Raw genomic sequence first — 18,606 nt, forward strand, 5'->3', positions numbered from 1 at the left:
CTCTGTAGTTGTTTGACTAAAAGCCCTGAGGGTGAAGGTGATCAGGTACTATTAATCTTTAGTGTCTGTCCTGTACCAACAGAAAGGATTGCTGAGGCAAGTCCCATGCACTCACCAAGGTCTAATGTGCTACTTATCTAGGCATCGGCAGCTCTTCATCCTTGATCTAGTACAAGTCTATGGCATGGAACGGATGGGTCTAGAGCATTTGGTGGATTGAAATTGGACTTTAAAAGTCCAAAAGGACTGATGCTGAAGCTGAAACTCCAATACTTTGGTCACCTGATGCGAAGAACTGTCTCATTGGAAAAGACCCTGATGCTGTGAAAGAATGAAGGCAGGAGGAGAAATTTTTTAAATTTATGAAAAATTTTAAATTCATGGCTGAAGTCACCATTTGCAGTGATTTTGGAGCCTAAAAAAATAAAATATCTCACTGTTTCCATTGTTTCCCCATCTGTTTGTCATGAAATGATGGGACTGGATGCCATGATCCTCATTTGTTGAATGTTGAATTTTAAGCCAGTTTTTTCACTCTCCTCTTTCACTTTCATCAAGAGGCTCTTTAGTTCTTCGCTTTCTGGCATAAGCATGGTGTCATCTGCATATCTGAAGTAATTGATATTTCTCCCAGCAGTCTTTATCAATAAAGCAGAAGTAGATGTTTTTCTCATAATCTCTTGTTTTTTCTATGATCTAATGGATGTTGGCAATTTGATCTCTGGTTCCTCTGCCTTTTCTAAATCCAGAGTGAACATCTGGAACTTCATAGTTCGTGTACTGTTGAAACCTGGCATGGAGAATTTTGAGCATTACTTTGCTAGCATGTGAGATGAGTGCAAATGTGTGGTAGTTTGAGCATTCTTTGGCATTGCCTTTCTTTGGGATTGGAATGAAAACTGCCATTCTACAATCCTGTGGCCACTGCATGGTTTTCCAAATTTGCTGGTGTATTGAGTGCAGAACTTTCAAAACATCATCTTTTAGGATTTGAAATAGCTCAACTGGAATTCCATCACCTCCACTAGCTTTGTTCGTAGTGATGCTTCCTAAGGCCCACTTAACTTTGCATTCCAGGATGTCTGGCTCTAGGAGGGTGATCACACCATTGTAGTTATCTGGGTTGTGAATTTCTTTTTTTGTATAGTTCCTCTGTGTATTCTTGCCACCTCTTTTTAATATCTTCTGCTTCTGTTAAGTCCATACCATTTCTGTTCTTTATCAAGCCCATCTTTGCATGAAATGTTCCCTTGGTATCTCTAATTTTCTTGAAGGGATCTTTCATCTTTCCCATTTTGTTGTTTTCCTCTATTTTTTTTGCATTGATCTCTGACGAAGGCTTTCTTATCTATCCTTGCTATTCTTTGGAACTCTGCATTCCAAATGTAAATATCTTTCCTTTTCTCCCTTGCTTTTAGCTTCTCTTCTTTTCTCAACTATTTTTAAGTCCTCCTCAGACAACCATTTTGCCTTTTTGCATTGTTTTTCTTGGGGATGGTGATGATCACTGCCTCCTATTCAATGTCAGGAACCTCCGTCCGTAGTTCTTCAGGCACTCTGTCTATCAGATCTAATCCCTTGAATCTATTTGTCACTTCCACTGTGACAAATTAGTGCTTTGTTTTTTTTTAGGTCTTGGGCATAGAGTCAATATTTGCTTGACAAATAGTTGCAAAATTGCTTTGAAGTTTAAATGTAATCACTATTTTCCTATTAGAGAAAGAGAAGCCTGAGATGTCGCTTTTAGAGGCTAATTGGCTGTCCAGTCTTGGTATGCCACTTAAGAATAAAAACTCTACTGGTCAAGAAAACTGTAATATTCATCTCTTGGCCACTCTGCACAGTTCTGTGCTAATATCTATATGAGAAGCTATCTTAAAATTGGCAAGTGGCTTGTTGAGCATAAAATCAGAGTAAGCAAGGTTGTCCATTGAGGTAACTGGCTATTGGCATCAAGGGAATGTTGCTATATGCATTGGTCTGTTTTAAGAGACTAGTATCAGTGATGGTTGAATAATAAAGGGAGAAGTCAGGGAAGCTTTTCTCCTGGATGATGCTGGAAAGATGTTATTAAACTCTTGCTTATCTTTTCCTATTTCAGCCTTCATGCAAAATATGCTCTTGCATTAACCTAGTACTTCTTCATACAGGTTAGAATTTAATTCACTGGGCTTCAGCTTTGGTTGTGCTCTTGCAATCATACTCTTAAGTCCAGGCATTTTAATTGCAATTTGAGATGAGTGGTTACTGGAACAACTCATGCAATTCACAGATCAAAGTTTTGAATAGGTTATTTCTTCAGGCAAGCTTTCTAACTCATACACTGTATTTTTCCATAATTTCTTTCCAGGAGTTTGTTCTCTTCCTTGGTTTATCTACATCAAGATTTATAGAATAGAAGGGACTGTTGAAGATTTTAACTTAATGTTCAGTTCAACCTCACATTATAAAATTGTAGGCATAATATTAAAGTCATCTTAACTGAAGCAAATGACAACACCATGGAAGGAAGTGTACTTAGCCTTCCTATATAAGAGCTGATGAGGAGTGGTGTGTGTGTGTGTGTGTGTGTTATTTTTTCTTAAGAACTGTTTTATGTAGAAAAAATAATATTTTTCTGTGAGTAAATACAGTTATGTTTTGCTTCCTATCCTAGTTCTTTTTGTTCATTGCATAGGTGGCATTTCTCTTCTCATTAGTCGATAAACATTTTATGTATATTCTTTTGACACAACTAACAGGTATAAGATGAAACCTTTCCTTTCACATTTCCAACACTTGTAGGAAAACAGGTGTTTCTCTCAGACTTCCCCAGACAATGTAGCATTTTGTAAAGTTGAGAGAAATTGGGTTCCAAAAGTTGACTTCTTTGGAATATTTCATACAGGGCTATGTGCTCTTATTCATTTACTCAACTTCTTTGAGCCTCAACTTAGTTTCTATTTCCTTTTTTTTTTTTTTAAATAAAATAGCCATTGGAATAATACTTCTTGTTTAACTTAATATGGGTGTTTTGCATCTATATTAGGGAGGAGAAAATCTTGCATTTCTGTCATCAACCCAAACTTTGTGATTCATTTTGATAATCACTGGTCTTTTGCAGTGTATATATCATTTAAGAATCTTTGTCTTTTCCAAACTTTTAAAATCATACAGTTCAATTAGTTCAGTTGCTCAGTCGTGTCTGACTCTTTGTGACCCCATGGACTGCAACACACCAGACCTCTCTGTCCATCACCAACTCCCAGAGTTTACCGAAACTCATGTCTATTGAGTTGGTGATGCCACCCAATCATCTCATCCTCTCTCGTTCCTTTCTTCTCCCACCTTCAGTCTTTCTCAGCATCAGGGTCTTTTCCAATGAGTCAGCTCTTTGCATCAGATGGCCAAAGTATTGGAGTTTCAGCTTCAGTATCAGTCCTTCCAGTGAACACCCGGGACTGATCTCTTTTATGATAGACTGGTTGGATCTGCTTGTAGTCCAAGGAACTCTCAAGAGTCTTCTCCAGGACCACAATTCAACAGCATCATTCTTCGGTGCCCAGCTTTCTTTGGAGTCCAACTCTCACATCCATACATGACTACAGGAAAAGCCATAGCTTTGACTATACGAACCTTTGTTGGCAAAGTGAAGTCTCTGCTTTTTATTATGCTGTCTAGGTTGGTCATAGCTTCTCTTCCAAGGAGCATGCATCTTTTTATTTCATGGCTGCAGTCACCATCTACAGTGATACTTGAACCCAAAAAATAAAGTCAGCCACTGTTTCCACTGTTTCCCCATCTATTTGCCATGAAGTGATGGGACTGGATACCATGATATTAGTTTTCTGAATGTTGAGCTTTTAGCCAACTTTTTCACTCTCTTCTTTCACTTTCATCAAGAGGCTCTTTAGTTCTTCTTCACTTTCTGCCATAGGGTGGTGTCATCTGCGTATCTGAGGTTATTGATATTTTACCCAGGATTCTTGATTCCAGCTTGTGGTTCCTCCAGTCCAGCATTTCTCATGATGTACTCTGCATTTAAGTTAAATAAGCAGGGTGACAATATACAGCCTTGACATACTCCTTTTCCTATCTGGAACCAGTCTGTTGTTCCATGTCCAGTTCTAACTGTTGCTTCCTGACCTGCATACAGGTTTCTCAAGAGGCAGGTCAGGTGGTCTGGTATTCCCATCTCTTTCAGAATTTTCCACAGTTTATTGTGACCCACACAGGCAAAGGCTTTGGCATAGTCAATAAAGCAGAAACAGATGTTTTTTAAGAATGCTCTTGCTTTTTTGATGATGCAGTGGATGTTGGCAATTTGATTTCTGGTTCCTCTGCCTTTTCTAAAATTAGCTTGAACATCTGGAAGTTCATGGTTCATGTATTGCTGAAGCCTGGCTTGGAGAATTTTGAGCATTACTTTACTAGCGTGTGAGATGAGTGCAATTGTGTGGTAGTTTGAGCATTCTTTGGCATAGCCTTTCTTTGGGATTGGCATGATAACTGACCTTTTCCAGTCCTGTGGCCACTGCTGAGTTTTCCAAATTTGTTGGCATATTGAGTGCAGCACTTTCACAGCTTCATCTTTTAGAATTTGAAATAGCTCAACTGGAATTCCATCACCTCCACTAGCTTTGTTCATACTGATGCTTTGTAAGGCCCACTTGACTTCACATTCCAGAATGTCTGGCTCTAGGTGAGTGATCACACCATTGTGATTATCTGGGTCATGAAGATCTTTTTTGTACAGTTCTTCTGTGTATTCTTGCCACATCTTCTTAACATCTTCTGCTTCCCTTAGGCCCCTACCATATCTGTCCTTTATTGAGCTTATCTTTGCATGAAATGTTCCCTTGGTATCTCTAGTTTTCCTGAAGAGATCGCTAGTCTTTCCCACTCTATTATTTTCCTCTATTTCTTTGCACTGATCACTGAATAAGCCTTTCTTATCTCTCCTTGCTATTCTTTGGATTCCAAATGGGTATATCTTTACTTTTCTCCTTTGCTTTTCATTTCTCTTCTTTTCACAGCTGTTTGTAAGGCCTCCTCAGAAAGCCATTTTGCTTTTCTTTTTCTTGGGGATGATCTTGCTCCTTGTTTCCTGTACAATGTCATGGACTGTCATCCATAGTTCATCAAGCACTCTGTGTATCAGATCTAGTCCCTTAAATCTGTTTCTCACTTCCAGTGTATAATCATAAGGGATTTGATTTAGTTCATATCTGAAAGGTTTAGTGGTTTTCCCTACTTTTTTCAAGTTAAGTCTGAATTTGGCAATAGGGAGTTCATGATCTGAGACAGAGTCAGCTCCTGGTCTTGTTTATGCTGACTGTATAGAGCTTCTCCATCTTTGGCTGCAAAGAATATTATCAGTCTGATTTCGGTGTTTGTCATCTGGTGATGATCATGTGTAGAGTCTTCTCTTGTGTTGTTGGAAGAGGGTGTTTGGTATGACCTGTGCATTTTCTTGGCAAAACTCTATTAGCCTTTACCCTCCTTCGTTCTGTACTCCAAGGCCAAAATTGCCTGTTACTCCAGGTTTCTTGACTTCCTACTTTAGGATTCCAGTCCCCTTATAATGAAAAGGACATCTTTTTTGGTTGTTAGTTCTAGAAGGTCTTGTAGGTGTTCATAGAACCATTCAATTTCAGCTCCTTCAGTGTTCTGGTTGGGGAATAGATTTGGATTACCATGATATTAAATGGTTTGCCTTAAACGAACAGAGATCATTCTGTTGTTTTTGAGATTGCATCTAAGTCCTGCATTTTGGACTCTTTGTTGACTAAGATGGCTACTCCAGTTCTTCTAGGGTATTCTTGCCCACAGTAGTAGATATAACGTCATCTGAGTTCAATTCACCTATTCCAGTCCATTTTAGCTTGCTGATTCCTAAAATGTCCTTGTTCATTCTTGCCATCACCTGTTTGACCACTTCCAATTTGCCTTGATTCATGGACCTAACATTTCAGGTTCCTATGCAATATTGCTCTTTACAGCATCAGCCCTTGCTTCTATCACCAGTCACATCCACAACTGGGTGTTTTTTTTTTTTTTTGGCTCCGTCCCTTCATTCTTTCTGGAGTTATTTCTCCACTGATCTCTAGTAGCATATTGAACACCTACCAACCTGGGAAGTTTATCTTTCAGTGTCCTCTTTTTGCCTTTTCATAGCGTTCATGGAGCTCTCAAGGCAAGAATACTGAAGTGGCTTTCTATTCCCCTCTCCAGTGCACCACATTTTGTCAGAACTCTCCACCATGACCCTGCCATCTTGAGTGGCCCTACATATCATGGCTTAGTTTCACTGAGTTAGACAAGGCTGTGGTCCCTGTGATCAGATTGGCTAGTTTTCTGTGATCATGGTTTCAGTCTGTCTGCCCTCTGATGCACTCTCTCAACGCCTACTGTCTTACTGGGATTTCTCTTACCTTGGACTTGGGGTATCTCTTCACAGCTGCTCCAGCAAAGGGCAGCCACTGCTCCTTACCTTGGACGTGGGGTATCTCCTCCCCACCGTTCTCCTGACCTTGGATGTGGGGTATCTCCTCTTGGCTGCTTGCCACTCCAGCGCCTCTTAGCCATTGCATAAATTAATCTTTGGGGAATTAAATCTAGTCAGAAGTAGTCTATTCTATGTTGTTCATATGATCAATGTATAGCTGAAATTTTTTATCAAAGAGCAATGAGAAATTTAAATTGCAAAGTTTAGGGACTAAGTTATGAAGAGTTTATGGAGTTTTTTTTTTTTTCTCATATTATAAAGGATCTAAATTTTTGTTTGTTTTTGACCTTATCACTATATGTTATGGATCCTAATGTCTAGAAGAAATAATGTTCAAAAAAAGTTTATGCTTAAGAATATTTATTTATCGTTGCTAGAAATCCATTATTTTCTATTTGTTGTTAAAAGTTGTATGGGTTTTTTTTTTTTTTAAGATAAGTAAGGTACTAGAATCACATTATTTTCATTTATATGTGTATAACATAGTTTTTGAGTTCCAAGGTCACTGCAATATTTGTACTGTCTCTCCTTGATTTTTATGAACTCTGAAAGAAAGAGCTGAATTACATTTTTTAAGGACACTTAATGAGCAAAACTAGACACAGGGAAAACCGGAAAATTTCCACTTAAGTAGAGCACTTCCTTTATAAATATATAACAAAGTATATTCTCAAATGGAAATGTTTTAAAAATTTACTGTTTTTTCAATCATTGCTGGATTCATAGTGTCTGCTTAAGGGACAAGTGGATTATTTTAATTTGATTTCTGACTAGTAGTTTTTGAAACTGACAGTTCCAAATATAAACATTTCTGATAATTTCTTTTCTTTTTGAGAATATTTGAAGATGTAGTCTGATTTTCTGTTTTTTTTTGGTGTATGCTGTTCTGTTGACTATATTTGCATTTTCTCAGTGTATCATGATTCTATGGAAAGAGTAATTTTTAAAAACCTGGAATATGAAAGTGTATCAGGTTGATATGAAAAAAAGCATTTCAGATATTAAGCATGGTACTGATAAATGCTTATGGTTGGTACTCTTGGTAGAAAAATAGGACAGGATAAACATGAGATTTTTATTGTAAGTATTAAATATAAAAATGTAATATAGCTTTTATAAATAATTACTGGTTAGTGGAGGATGAATATTCAGCACAAATTTGAATTTTAGAACTTCTAAGTCATTACATTTATATGTTTATACATTTATATAAATATTTTGGTGTTGCATTTATCTAGTATTTTCTTTTTTCTTCAACAGAAATCTTCTGGACAGAGACACGTTTTCTAAATCTGATCCAAGTAAGTATTTAACTTGCTTTTTGAAATAGTCTATTCAGGAGGAGAAGGGGTCAACAGAGGATGAGATGGTTCAATGGCGTCACTGACACAATGGACATGAGTTTGAGCAAACTCTGGGTGATAGTGAAAAAAAAGGGAAGCTTGATGTGCTGTGGTTCATGGGGTAAAGAGTTGGACACGACTTAGCAACTGAGCAACAACAACTTATTTTACTTACTTGCTTTTGTAAAAAGTTGTATGAAAATTATAATTTTTACTTAAATATTGTCTTAAAGACTAGAAAGTAAGGAGGAATATGGTCTCAGGCCCTGCATTCTTATCTACCTGGGCAGTACTCTGGCTAAAGAGAGGAAATTGCTTAGCATTTAGAGACTAAGAAGAAAACACAAATGACTCCAATGCAGGACAATTGATTTTGAAATTAAAACCTCATTATAAAGTCATATGATAGAAATTATATTTGAAAGACAGCTGTAATGGGCCATAATTCTAAGTGATCAAGTCACAGAGTAACAATTTTCCTTTTTTGTGAATAAAAGAAGTATATAAAGTCATGTATAACCAACTAAATTATATAATATCTTGAATGAGCTGAATTTTTTTATTACTAACTATGTACATATTGAAAACTGGAGATAAATTATACAATGAAAGCCAATTTTAATTAGAAAACAACAGAAATAATGTATAAATCAAAAAAAGAAGTTGATATCCAGTTGCTCTCCATCTCTACAAATGTATGAAACTATGTGGTTTAGTGAAGGGAGAGAGATGTTTTCAGTTGATGAAAGAGTTGTCACTGGAGATTGAGATTATCACTGGAGAAAAGGCATTACAATTTGTGGGTATTAAAACTTCCCAGGACTCATTAGTAAGTGAATGGGATATTTTTATCCCTTAATCTCTACTCTAGACTCTTAATCTACCTTTTTTGGACTTCCGTTTGTGGTTGACAGGATTTCTTGTTTACAAACATTGAGGATAGGAGTTGCAGATATTAAATTTAACATTTGATTTGGTTCAGATTCTCCTCCCTATGATGCTTCTGAGGATTATAAGTATCCTAGGAAGAGCGTGACCTATGACTGGTAACATACTGAAATACTTCAAAACTGTTTGTGTGTATGTTAGTTGCTCAGTTGTATCCAACTCTTTGAGACCCCATAGACTATAGCCCACCAGGCTCCTCCATCCATGGAATTTTCCAGGCCAGAGAACTGGAGTGGGTTGCCATTCCCTTCAATAGGGGATTTTCCTAACCTAGGAACTGAACCCTGGTCTCCTGCATTGCAGGTAGATTCTTTACCAGCTGAGCAAGCAGAAAATCCACTTCAGTCATGTCTGACTCTGTTCAGTCCCATAGATGGCAGCCCACCAGGCTCCCCTGTCCCCAGGATTCTCCAGGCAAGGACACTGGACTGGGTTGCCATTTCCTTCTCCAATGCATGAGAGTGAAAAGTGAAAGTGAAGTCGCTTAGTTGTGTCCGACTCTTCGCGATCCCATGGACTGCAGCCTACCAGGCTCCTCCGTCCATGGGATTTTCCAGGCAAGAGTACTGGAGTGGGGTGCCATTGACTTCTCCGACAAAACTGTTCAAACATAGTTAAAAAAAAAAAAATCATCTGCATTTGTAGCATAATGAAATTGAAGATGTTAGTAAATAACTATTATATTTTTGTGCCAAGACCTATACATGTTAAGGTCTAAAGACCTGTTATAGTTTTTTTTCCTTATTTACAAAAATTTTAATCATGTGATGATTTATTAGCAATTTTCCTGCCAGAGTAAGGTGAGGTATTAAGAACTAATTTTAACCTACCTTTTGGACAGCTGAAAAGTAAATTGGGTTTGTTTCCTTGATATTTATAAAAAATGTTTAGATTTTTTTTCTCATCTTTTTGCAGTTTGTGTCTTATATATACAAGGAGTTGGAAATAAAGAATGGAGAGAGGTAAGAATTGGAATTTTAAAAATATGATTTTTATGCGGTAAGACATAGTATAAGTTACAATGTAATCAAGATGATACTTTCCTTAGTTATTTTAAGTCATCTTCAACCATTCAATTCAAAGATTGAATTTCTTTTTAATTTTATTTCATTTTAATTTGATGAAAGCAATTTTTGTGTTTTGTTTTTAATAGTCTTCAATGTTTAGCTCATTTATGACCTTTCTGTGAATAATCTAGCCTTGATGTGTGTTTTCCTCAGTCCCACTTTTTGAGGTCAACTGCTGATTTTATAAAATATTGCTTTAAATGATTTTAAGTGTGGTGATTGATACCAATTATCTGCTCTTTAACAGGTAGTAACTTGTTGTTTGAAAATAAAGTAGAAACTCAATTTCCTATTATTAGGTTGTTGCAAAAGTAATTCTAGTTTTGTATTGTTGAGATTGGCCATTTGATATTGAAATAGATTCAAAATAAAGAAGGTTATGTCATACATCATTTTAATGGACATTTGTCTTTTATTATTTTTTTTGCTAATGACTTATTGCTTGGTGTAATATTATTACTTGTTTATTTTATATTTATTTTAAACTATGTAAATGATTTTAGACAAATTGCAAATTTGGGCAATTTTCTTATTTGAGTACAAAATGGGTTGTAAAGCAGCTCACAACATGAACAATGTATTTGGCCTGGGAATTTTTAACAAATGTCCAATGCAGTGGTGGTTCAAGAAGTTCTGCAGAGGAGGCAAGAGTCTTGAAGTTGAGAAGTGTAATCATTGGCCATCGGAAGTTGAGAACAACCAATTGAGAGCCATCATTGAAGCAATCCTCTTACAACTAAATGAGAAATTGCCCAAGAACGAAATATCAACCATTCTATGGTCATTTGGCATTTGAAGCAAATTGGAAAGGTGAAAAAGCTTGATACATTTATCATGCCTCATGAGCTGACCAGAAATCAAAACAAGCATTTTTGAAGTGATGTCTTATTCTACACAATAATAATGAGGCATTTCTTAACTGGATTGTGATCTGTGACAAAAAGTGGATATTTTTATGATGACTGGCAATATCCAGCTCAGTGGTTGGACAGAGAAGCTCTATAGCACTTTCCAAAACCAAACTTATACCAAAAAAATCTCCTGGTCTGCTGCTGGTCTCATGCACTACAGCTTTCTGAATCTAAGTGAAATCATTACATCTAAGAATATGCTCAGCAAATTGATGAAATGCATTAAAAACTATAATGCTTGCAACTGGCTTTGGTCAACAGAAAATATCAAATTCTTCTCCATGGCAAACCTGATGGCATGTTGCACAACCAAAGCTTCAAAAGTTGAGCAAATTAGGATATGAAGTTTTACCTCATCCACCATATTCACCTAACCTCTCACCAACCACTTCTTGAAGCACCTCTATAACATTTTGCAGGGTAAACACTTTCACAACCAGCAGGATATAGAAAATTCTTTCCAAGAATTTGTCAAATCCCAAAACATGGATTTTTATGCTACAAGAATAAGCAAACTTATTTCTGATTGGCAAAAATATGTTGATTGTAATGGTTCCTATTTTGATTAATAAAGGTATTTTTGAGCCTAGTTATAATGATTTAAAATTCACAGCCTGAAAGCATAATTACATCTGCACCAACCTAAATAAAAATTAGGAAACATTTCATGCAAAGATGGGCTCAATAAAGGACAGAAATTGTAGGGACCTAACAGAAGCAGTGGAGGTGATGGAATTCCAGTTAAGCTATTGCAAATCTTGAAAGATGATGCTGTGAAAGTGCTGCATTCAATATGCCAGCAAATTTGGAAAACTCGGCAGTGGCCACACGACTGGAAAAGTCAGTTTTCATTTCATTCCCAAGGAAAGGCAATGCCAAAGAATGCTCAAACTACTGCACAATTGCACTCATCTCACACGCTAGTAAAGTAATGCTCGAAATTCTCCAAGCCAGGCTTCAGCAATACATGAACCGTGAACTTCCTGATGTACAAGCTGGTTTTACAAAAGGCAGAGGAACCAGAGATCAAATTGCCAACATCTGCTGGATCATGGAAAAAGCAAGAGAGTTCCAGAAAAACATCTATTTCTGCTTTGTTGACTATGCCAGAGCCTTTGACTGTGTGGATCACAATAAACTGTGGAAAATTCTGAAAGAGATGGAAAGACCAGACCACCTCGCCTGCCTCTTAAGAAACCTATATGCAGGTCAAGAAGCACAGTTTGAACTGGACATGGAACAACAGACTGGTTCCAGTTACGAAAAGGAGTGCGTCAAGGCTGTATATTGTCACCCTGCTTATTTAACTTAAATGCAGAGTACATCATGAGAAACGCTGGGCTGGAAGAAGCACAGGCTGGAATCAAGATTTCCGGGAGAAATATCAATAACCTCAGATATGCAGATGACACCACCCTTATGGCAGAAACTGAAGAGGAACTAAAAAGCGTCTTGATGAAAGTGGAAGAGGAGAGTGAGAAAGTTGGCTAAAAGCTCAACATTCAGAAAACGAAGATCATGGCATCTGGTCCCATCACTTCATGGGAAATAGTTGGGGAAACAGTGGAAATGGTGTCAGATTTTGTGTTTTGGGGCTCCAAAATCACTGCAGATGGTGACTGCAGCAATGAAATTAAAAGACGCTTACTCCTTGGAAGAAAAGTTATGACCAACCTAGATAGCGTATTTAAAAGCAGAGACATTACTTTGCCAACAAAGGTCCATCTAGACAAGGCTATCGTTTTTCCAGTGGTCATGTATGGATGTGAGAGTTGGACTGTGAAGAAAGCTGAGCATCGAAGAATTGATACTTTTGAACTGTGGTGTTGGAGAAGACTCCTGAGAGTCCTTTGGACTGCAAGGAGATCCAACCAGTCCATTCTGAAGGAGATCAGCCCTGGGGTTTCTTTGGAGGGAATGATGCTGAAGCTGAAACTCCAGTACTTTAGCCACCTCATGCGGAGAGTTGACTCATCAGAACAGACTCTGATGCTGGGAGGGATTGAGGGCAGGAGGAGAAGGGGACAACAGAGGATGAGATGGCTGGATGGCATCACTGACTCAATGGATGTGAGTCTGAGTGAACTCCAGGAGATGGTGATGGATAGGGAGGCCTGCTGTGCTGTGATTCATGGGGTTGCAAATAGTCGGACATGACTGAGTGAGTGAACTGAACTGAACAGAAGCAGAAGATATTAAGAAGAGGTGGCAAGAATACACAGAACTGTACAAAAAGATCTTCACTACATAGATAATCACAATGGTGTGATCCCTCACCCAGAGCCAGACATCCTGGAATGTCAAGTCAAGTGGGCTTTAAGAAGCATCACTATGAACAAAGCTAGTGAGGTGATGCAATTCCAGTTGAGCTACTTCAAATCCTGAAAGATGAGGCTGTGAAAGTGCTGCACTCATTATGCCATCTAATTTGGAAAACTCAGTTGTGGTCACAGGACTGGAAAAGGTCAGTTTTCATTCCAATCCCAAAGAAAGGCAATGCCAAAGAATGCTCAAACTACCACACAATTGCACTCATCTCACACACTAGTAAAGTAATGCTCAAAATTCTCCAAGCTAGGCTTCAGCAATACGTGAACAGTGAACTTCCAGATGTTCAAGTTGGTTTTAGAAAAGGCAGAGGAACCAGTGATCAAATTACCAACATCCAATGGATCATTGAAAAAGCAAGAAAGTTCCAGAAAAACATCTATTTCTGCTTTATTGACTATGCCAGAGCCTTTGACTGTGTGGATCACAATAAACTGTGGAAAATTCTGAAAGAGATGGGAATATCAGACCACCTGACCTGCCTCCTCAGAAACCTGTATGCAGGTCAGGAAGCAACAGTTAGAACTGGATATGGAACAACAGACTGGTTCCAGATAGGAAAAGGGGTACGTCAGGCTGTGTATTGTCAGCATGCATATTTAACTTATATGCAGAGTACATCATGAGAAATGCTGGGCTGGAGGAAGCACAAGCTGGAATCAAGATTGCTGGGAGAAATATCAATAACCTCAGATATGCAGATGACACCACCTTTATGGTAGAAAGTGAAGAACTAAAGAGCCTCTTGATGAAAGTGAAAGAGGAGAGTGAAAAAGTTGGCTTAAAGCTCAACATTCAGAAAACTAAGGTCATGGCATCTGGTCCCATCACTTCATGGGAAATAGATGGGGAAACAGTGGAAACAGTGGCTGACTTTTTTGGGGGGGCTCCAAAATCACTGCAGATGGTGATTACAGCCGTGAAATTAAAAGATGCTTGCTCCTTGGAAGGAAAGTTATGACCAACCTAGATAGCATATTGAAAAGCAGTGACATTACTTTGTCAACAAAGGTCCATCTAGTCAAGGCTATGGTTTTTCCAGTAGTCATGTATGGAATTGAGAGTTGGACTATAAAGAAAACTAGCACAGATGAATTGATACTTTTGAACTGTGATGTTGGAGAATAGTCTTGAGAGTCCCTTGGACTGCAAGGAAATCCAACCAATCCATCCTAAAGATCAGTCCTGGGTGTTCATTGGTAGCAAGGATGTTGACGCTGAAACTCCAATACTTTGGCCACCCGATGCTAGGAGCTGAGCCATTTGGGATGACCCTGATGCTGGGAAAGATTGAGGGCAGGAGGAGAAGGGGATGACAGAGGATGAGATGGTTGGATGGCATCACCGACTCAATGGACGTGGGTTTGGGTGAACTCCAGGAGTTGGTGATGGACAGTGAGGCCTAGCATGCTGTTTCATGGGATCGGAAGGAGTCAGACATTACTGAACTGAACTGAAATACAAATACTGGAGTTTGAAATTTGTATTTGAAATGCAAATAATGGAGAAAAGCAAGGAGGCAGAATTACACTTTTTCATGGTTAATTATTTTATTGTTATTTATTTCAGTAGAGTTGATGTGTAATATTGTATAAGTTACAGATATACTATACACTGATTTGCCGATTTTAAAGGTTATACTCCATTTATAGTTATTATAAGTTCAGTTCAGTTCAGTCACTCAGTCGTGTCCGACTCTTTGCGACCCCATGAATCACAGCACACCAGGTCTCCCTGTCCATCACCAACTCCCGGAGTTCACTCAGACTCACGTCCATCGAGTCAGTGATGCCATCCAGCCATCTCATCCTCTGTCGTCCCCTTCTCCTCCTGCCCCCAATCCCTCCCAGCATCAGAGTCTTTTCCAATGAGTCAACTCTTCGCATGAGGTGGCCAGAGTACTGGAGTTTCAGCTTTAGCATCATTCCTTCCAAAGAAATCCCAGGGTTGATCTCCTTCAGAATGGACTGGTTGGATCTCCTTGCAGTCCAAGGGACTTTCAAGAGTCTTCTCCAACACCACAGTTCGAAAGCATCAATTCTTCAGCACTCAGCCTTCTTCACAGTCCACCTCTCACATCCATACATGACTACTGGAAGTATTGACTAAATTCTCTTCTTATGTAGAATATCTTTATAGCTTATTTCATGCATAATGGTTTTTAACTTAGTCCTTCTTTTAAGGACCTTTTCACCTTAGTCTTGGTTCTCTACCCCTATATTGCCCCTCCCACTCTCTCTCTCCCGATTGATCATTGCTAGTTTCTTTTTTCTCTGTGAATCTTTTTATTATATTCACTAGTTTGTTGTATTTTTTTATATTCCACATATAAAGTAGCTTATTTCACTTAACAAAATATTCTCAAAGTCCATTCATGTTGTTGCAAATGTAAAATTTTATCATTTTTATAAGGCTAATATGCCATTATACTTATGTGTGTGTGTATATATATATATATATACATAGAGAGAGAGAGAGAGAGAGAGAGAGAGAGAGATATCTATATATATCTATATTATGTCTTCCAGTTCAAAAACATGGTGTATTTTTCCATCTGTTTCATCTTCAGTTTCTTTCATCAGCATCTTTTACTTTTCTGTGGATAGTATCATTTCAACTAGAAACAGTGACAATCTTACTTATTCCTTACCAATTTAGATTCCTTTTATTATTTTTTTCCTGTTTACTTGCTGTGGTTAAGATTTCCAATACTGTGTTGATCAAAACTGGTGAGAGTGGGCAACATTTTCTTGTCCCTGACCTTAAGGGTAATTCTTTCATACTGTTGAGTATTATATTAGCTGTTGGTTTTTCACAAATGGCCTTTATTATGATGTGGTATATTTCCTCTATGCTCACTTGCTCTAGAGTTCTTATAATTAATGGATAGTGAATTTTGTCAAAAGCTTTTTTCTGTGTTTATTGAGATGATCATGTGGTTTTTAATCTTCAGTTTATTAATGTGGTGTATCACAATGATTGATTTGTGGATAATGAAAAATCCTTGCATTCTTGTCATAAATCTCATTGTTCATGATGTATTGTCCTTTAATTTATCATTGGAGTCAGTTTGCTAGTATTCTGTTGAAGATGTTTGAATCTGTTTATCACTGATATTGACCTGTATTTTCTTTCTTTCCTTTTTTTCTTTTTTTTCTTTTTTTGTCTAATATTAGTATAAAGGTGATGCTAGGTTCATAGAATGACTTTAGAAATATTCATTTCTTTTCAATTTTTGGATATATTTTTAGAAGAATAGGTGCTAACTCTTTTGTAAATGTTTGGTAGAATACACCTCTGATGTCATCTTTCCTTGGACTTCTGCTCATTGGGAGTGTTTTAATTACTGATTAAATTTCAGTACTGGTAATTGTTCTGCTCATATTTTCTATTTCTTCTTGGTTCAGTCTTGGGAGATTATATGTTTTTATGTGTTTGTCTGTTTTTTCCAAGTTTTTATTTTATTGGCATTTAGCTGTTTGTAGTAGTCTTCTTGTGATTTTTTTTAGTAACATTTCTCTTGTATTTGTTGTAACTTCTCCTTTATTGTATCTGATTGTAGAGATTTTATTCCTCTCCCCCCTTTTCTTTTCTTTTTAGGTCAGGCTGAAGGTTTATCAATTTTGTTCATTTTCTCAGAGAACCAACTTTTAGTTTAGCTGATTTTTTTTTATGGTTTTTTATACTCTATGTAATTTATTTCTGCTCTGATGTGTACTTTCTCTCCTAATAATTTTGAGTTTTATTTGTTCTTTCTCCAAGTTCTTTAGGTGTAAGTTTGAATTGTTTATTTGAACTTATTCTTAAATCCTGATGTAAGCTTGTATTGCTGTAGACTTCTCTCTTGGAACTGCTTTTACTGTGTCCCATAGGTTTTGGATCATCGTATTTTGTGTTCATTTGTCTCCAGGTATCTTTTTTTATTTCCTCTTTGACTGCTTCAGGGATCTGTTGGTTGTTTAGTAGCATATTGTTTAGCATCCATGTGTTTTGTGTTTTTTTGCAGTTCTTTTCTTGTAGCTGATTTCTAATCTCAATCATTGTGGTTTGAAAGATGTTTGATATTATTTTAATTTTCTTAAATTTAATAAAGTTTGCTTTGTGGTCTACTGTGTGATGTGTCTGAGAGAATGCTCCATGTGCACTTAAAAAGGATGTATATTCTGTTGCTTTCAGGTGGAATATCATATATATACATATATATATATAAATGTATATATATGTATATATATATATGATTCATCTGGTCTAATGTGTCATTTAAGGCAAGTGTTTCCTTATGGATGATCTGTCCATAGATATAAATGGAATTTAAAGTTCCTTACTATTGTGTTACTGCTGTCAACCTCCTCTTCTATGTCTGTTAACATTTGCCTTATGTAATTTATTGATAGGTTCAGCATATATACTTATTTGCTGTTTAGCAATAATAAGTTCATATATATATATGGTCTGTTAATATATATACTTACAGTTGTTACATCCTCTTGGATCTATTGCTTCATCATTATGTAGTGTCTCTCTTTGTCTTTTGTAGCAGTAATTATTTTATAGTCTATTTCACTAAGTATTATGAACTCTTTCTTTAAAGGTTCTAATTTCTCATCATTCTTCTGAATTCTGTGACCATCTTTACCATTACTACCTGAACACTTTCTTACATAGATTACCTATCTCTATCTCACTTAATTCTTCTGGAGTTTTTCTTTACTTTTGTTCCTTCATCTCATACATATTCCTCTATTGCCTCAGATTTCCTAAGGTGCTATTTGTGTTTTCATGTAGCCTGGCGTGCTGTGATTCATGGGCTCGCAAAGAGTCAGACACGACTGAGCGACTGAACTGAACTGAAAGTTCTGCTATGTTTCCTGACCTTAGAGAAGAGGCCTTATTTGTTGTTGTTGTTGTTGTTGCTCAGTCGCTAAGTCGTGTCCAACTCTTTGTGACCCCATGTCACAAGTGCAGCACTCCAGGCTCCCCTGTCCTTCACTGTCTTCTGGAGTCTGCTCAGACTCATGTCCATTGAGTTGGTGATGCTATCCAACCATCTCAACCTCTGTGGCACCCTTTTCCTCCTGCCCTCAATCTTTCTGAGCATCATGGGCTTTTCTAATGAGTCGGCTGTTCGCATCAAGTGGCCAGAGTGTTGGAGCTTCAGCATCAGTTCTTCCAATGAATATTCAGGGTTGATTTCCTTTAAGACTGACTGGTTTGATCTCCTTGCTGTCCAAGGGACTCTCAAGAGTCTTCTCTAGTACCACACTTTGAAAGTGTCAGTTCATTGGCATTCTGTCTTTTTCATGGTCTAGCTCTGACATCCATACATGACTACTGGAAAAACCATAGTTTTGACTATATGGACCTTTGTCACCAAAGTAATGTCTCTGCTTTCTAATACACTGTCTGGGTTTGTCATAGCTTTTCTTCCAAGGAGCAAGTGTCTTTTAATTTTGTGGCTGCAGTCACCATCTGCATTGATTTTGGAGCCCAAGAAAATCTGTCACTGTTTCCACATTTTCCAC

At 37.4% G+C, this 18,606-nt stretch overlaps 1 protein-coding gene across 1 annotated transcript in view; it reads left to right on the forward strand.

Moving 5' to 3' along the window:
- CPNE8 (copine 8) overlaps nucleotides 1-18,606 on the forward strand; it is a 258,480-nt gene that overhangs the window by 35,045 nt on the left and 204,829 nt on the right. The window contains exons 2-3 of the mRNA XM_068969689.1: nucleotides 7,748-7,788; nucleotides 9,694-9,740. Coding sequence (XP_068825790.1) covers nucleotides 7,748-7,788; nucleotides 9,694-9,740 — 88 coding nt within the window. The remainder of the gene's footprint in view (nucleotides 1-7,747; nucleotides 7,789-9,693; nucleotides 9,741-18,606) is intronic.

Source organism: Capricornis sumatraensis, chromosome 4 (genome assembly GCF_032405125.1).
Source record: "Capricornis sumatraensis isolate serow.1 chromosome 4, serow.2, whole genome shotgun sequence".
In the NCBI taxonomy this organism is placed as follows: domain Eukaryota; kingdom Metazoa; phylum Chordata; class Mammalia; order Artiodactyla; family Bovidae; genus Capricornis; species Capricornis sumatraensis.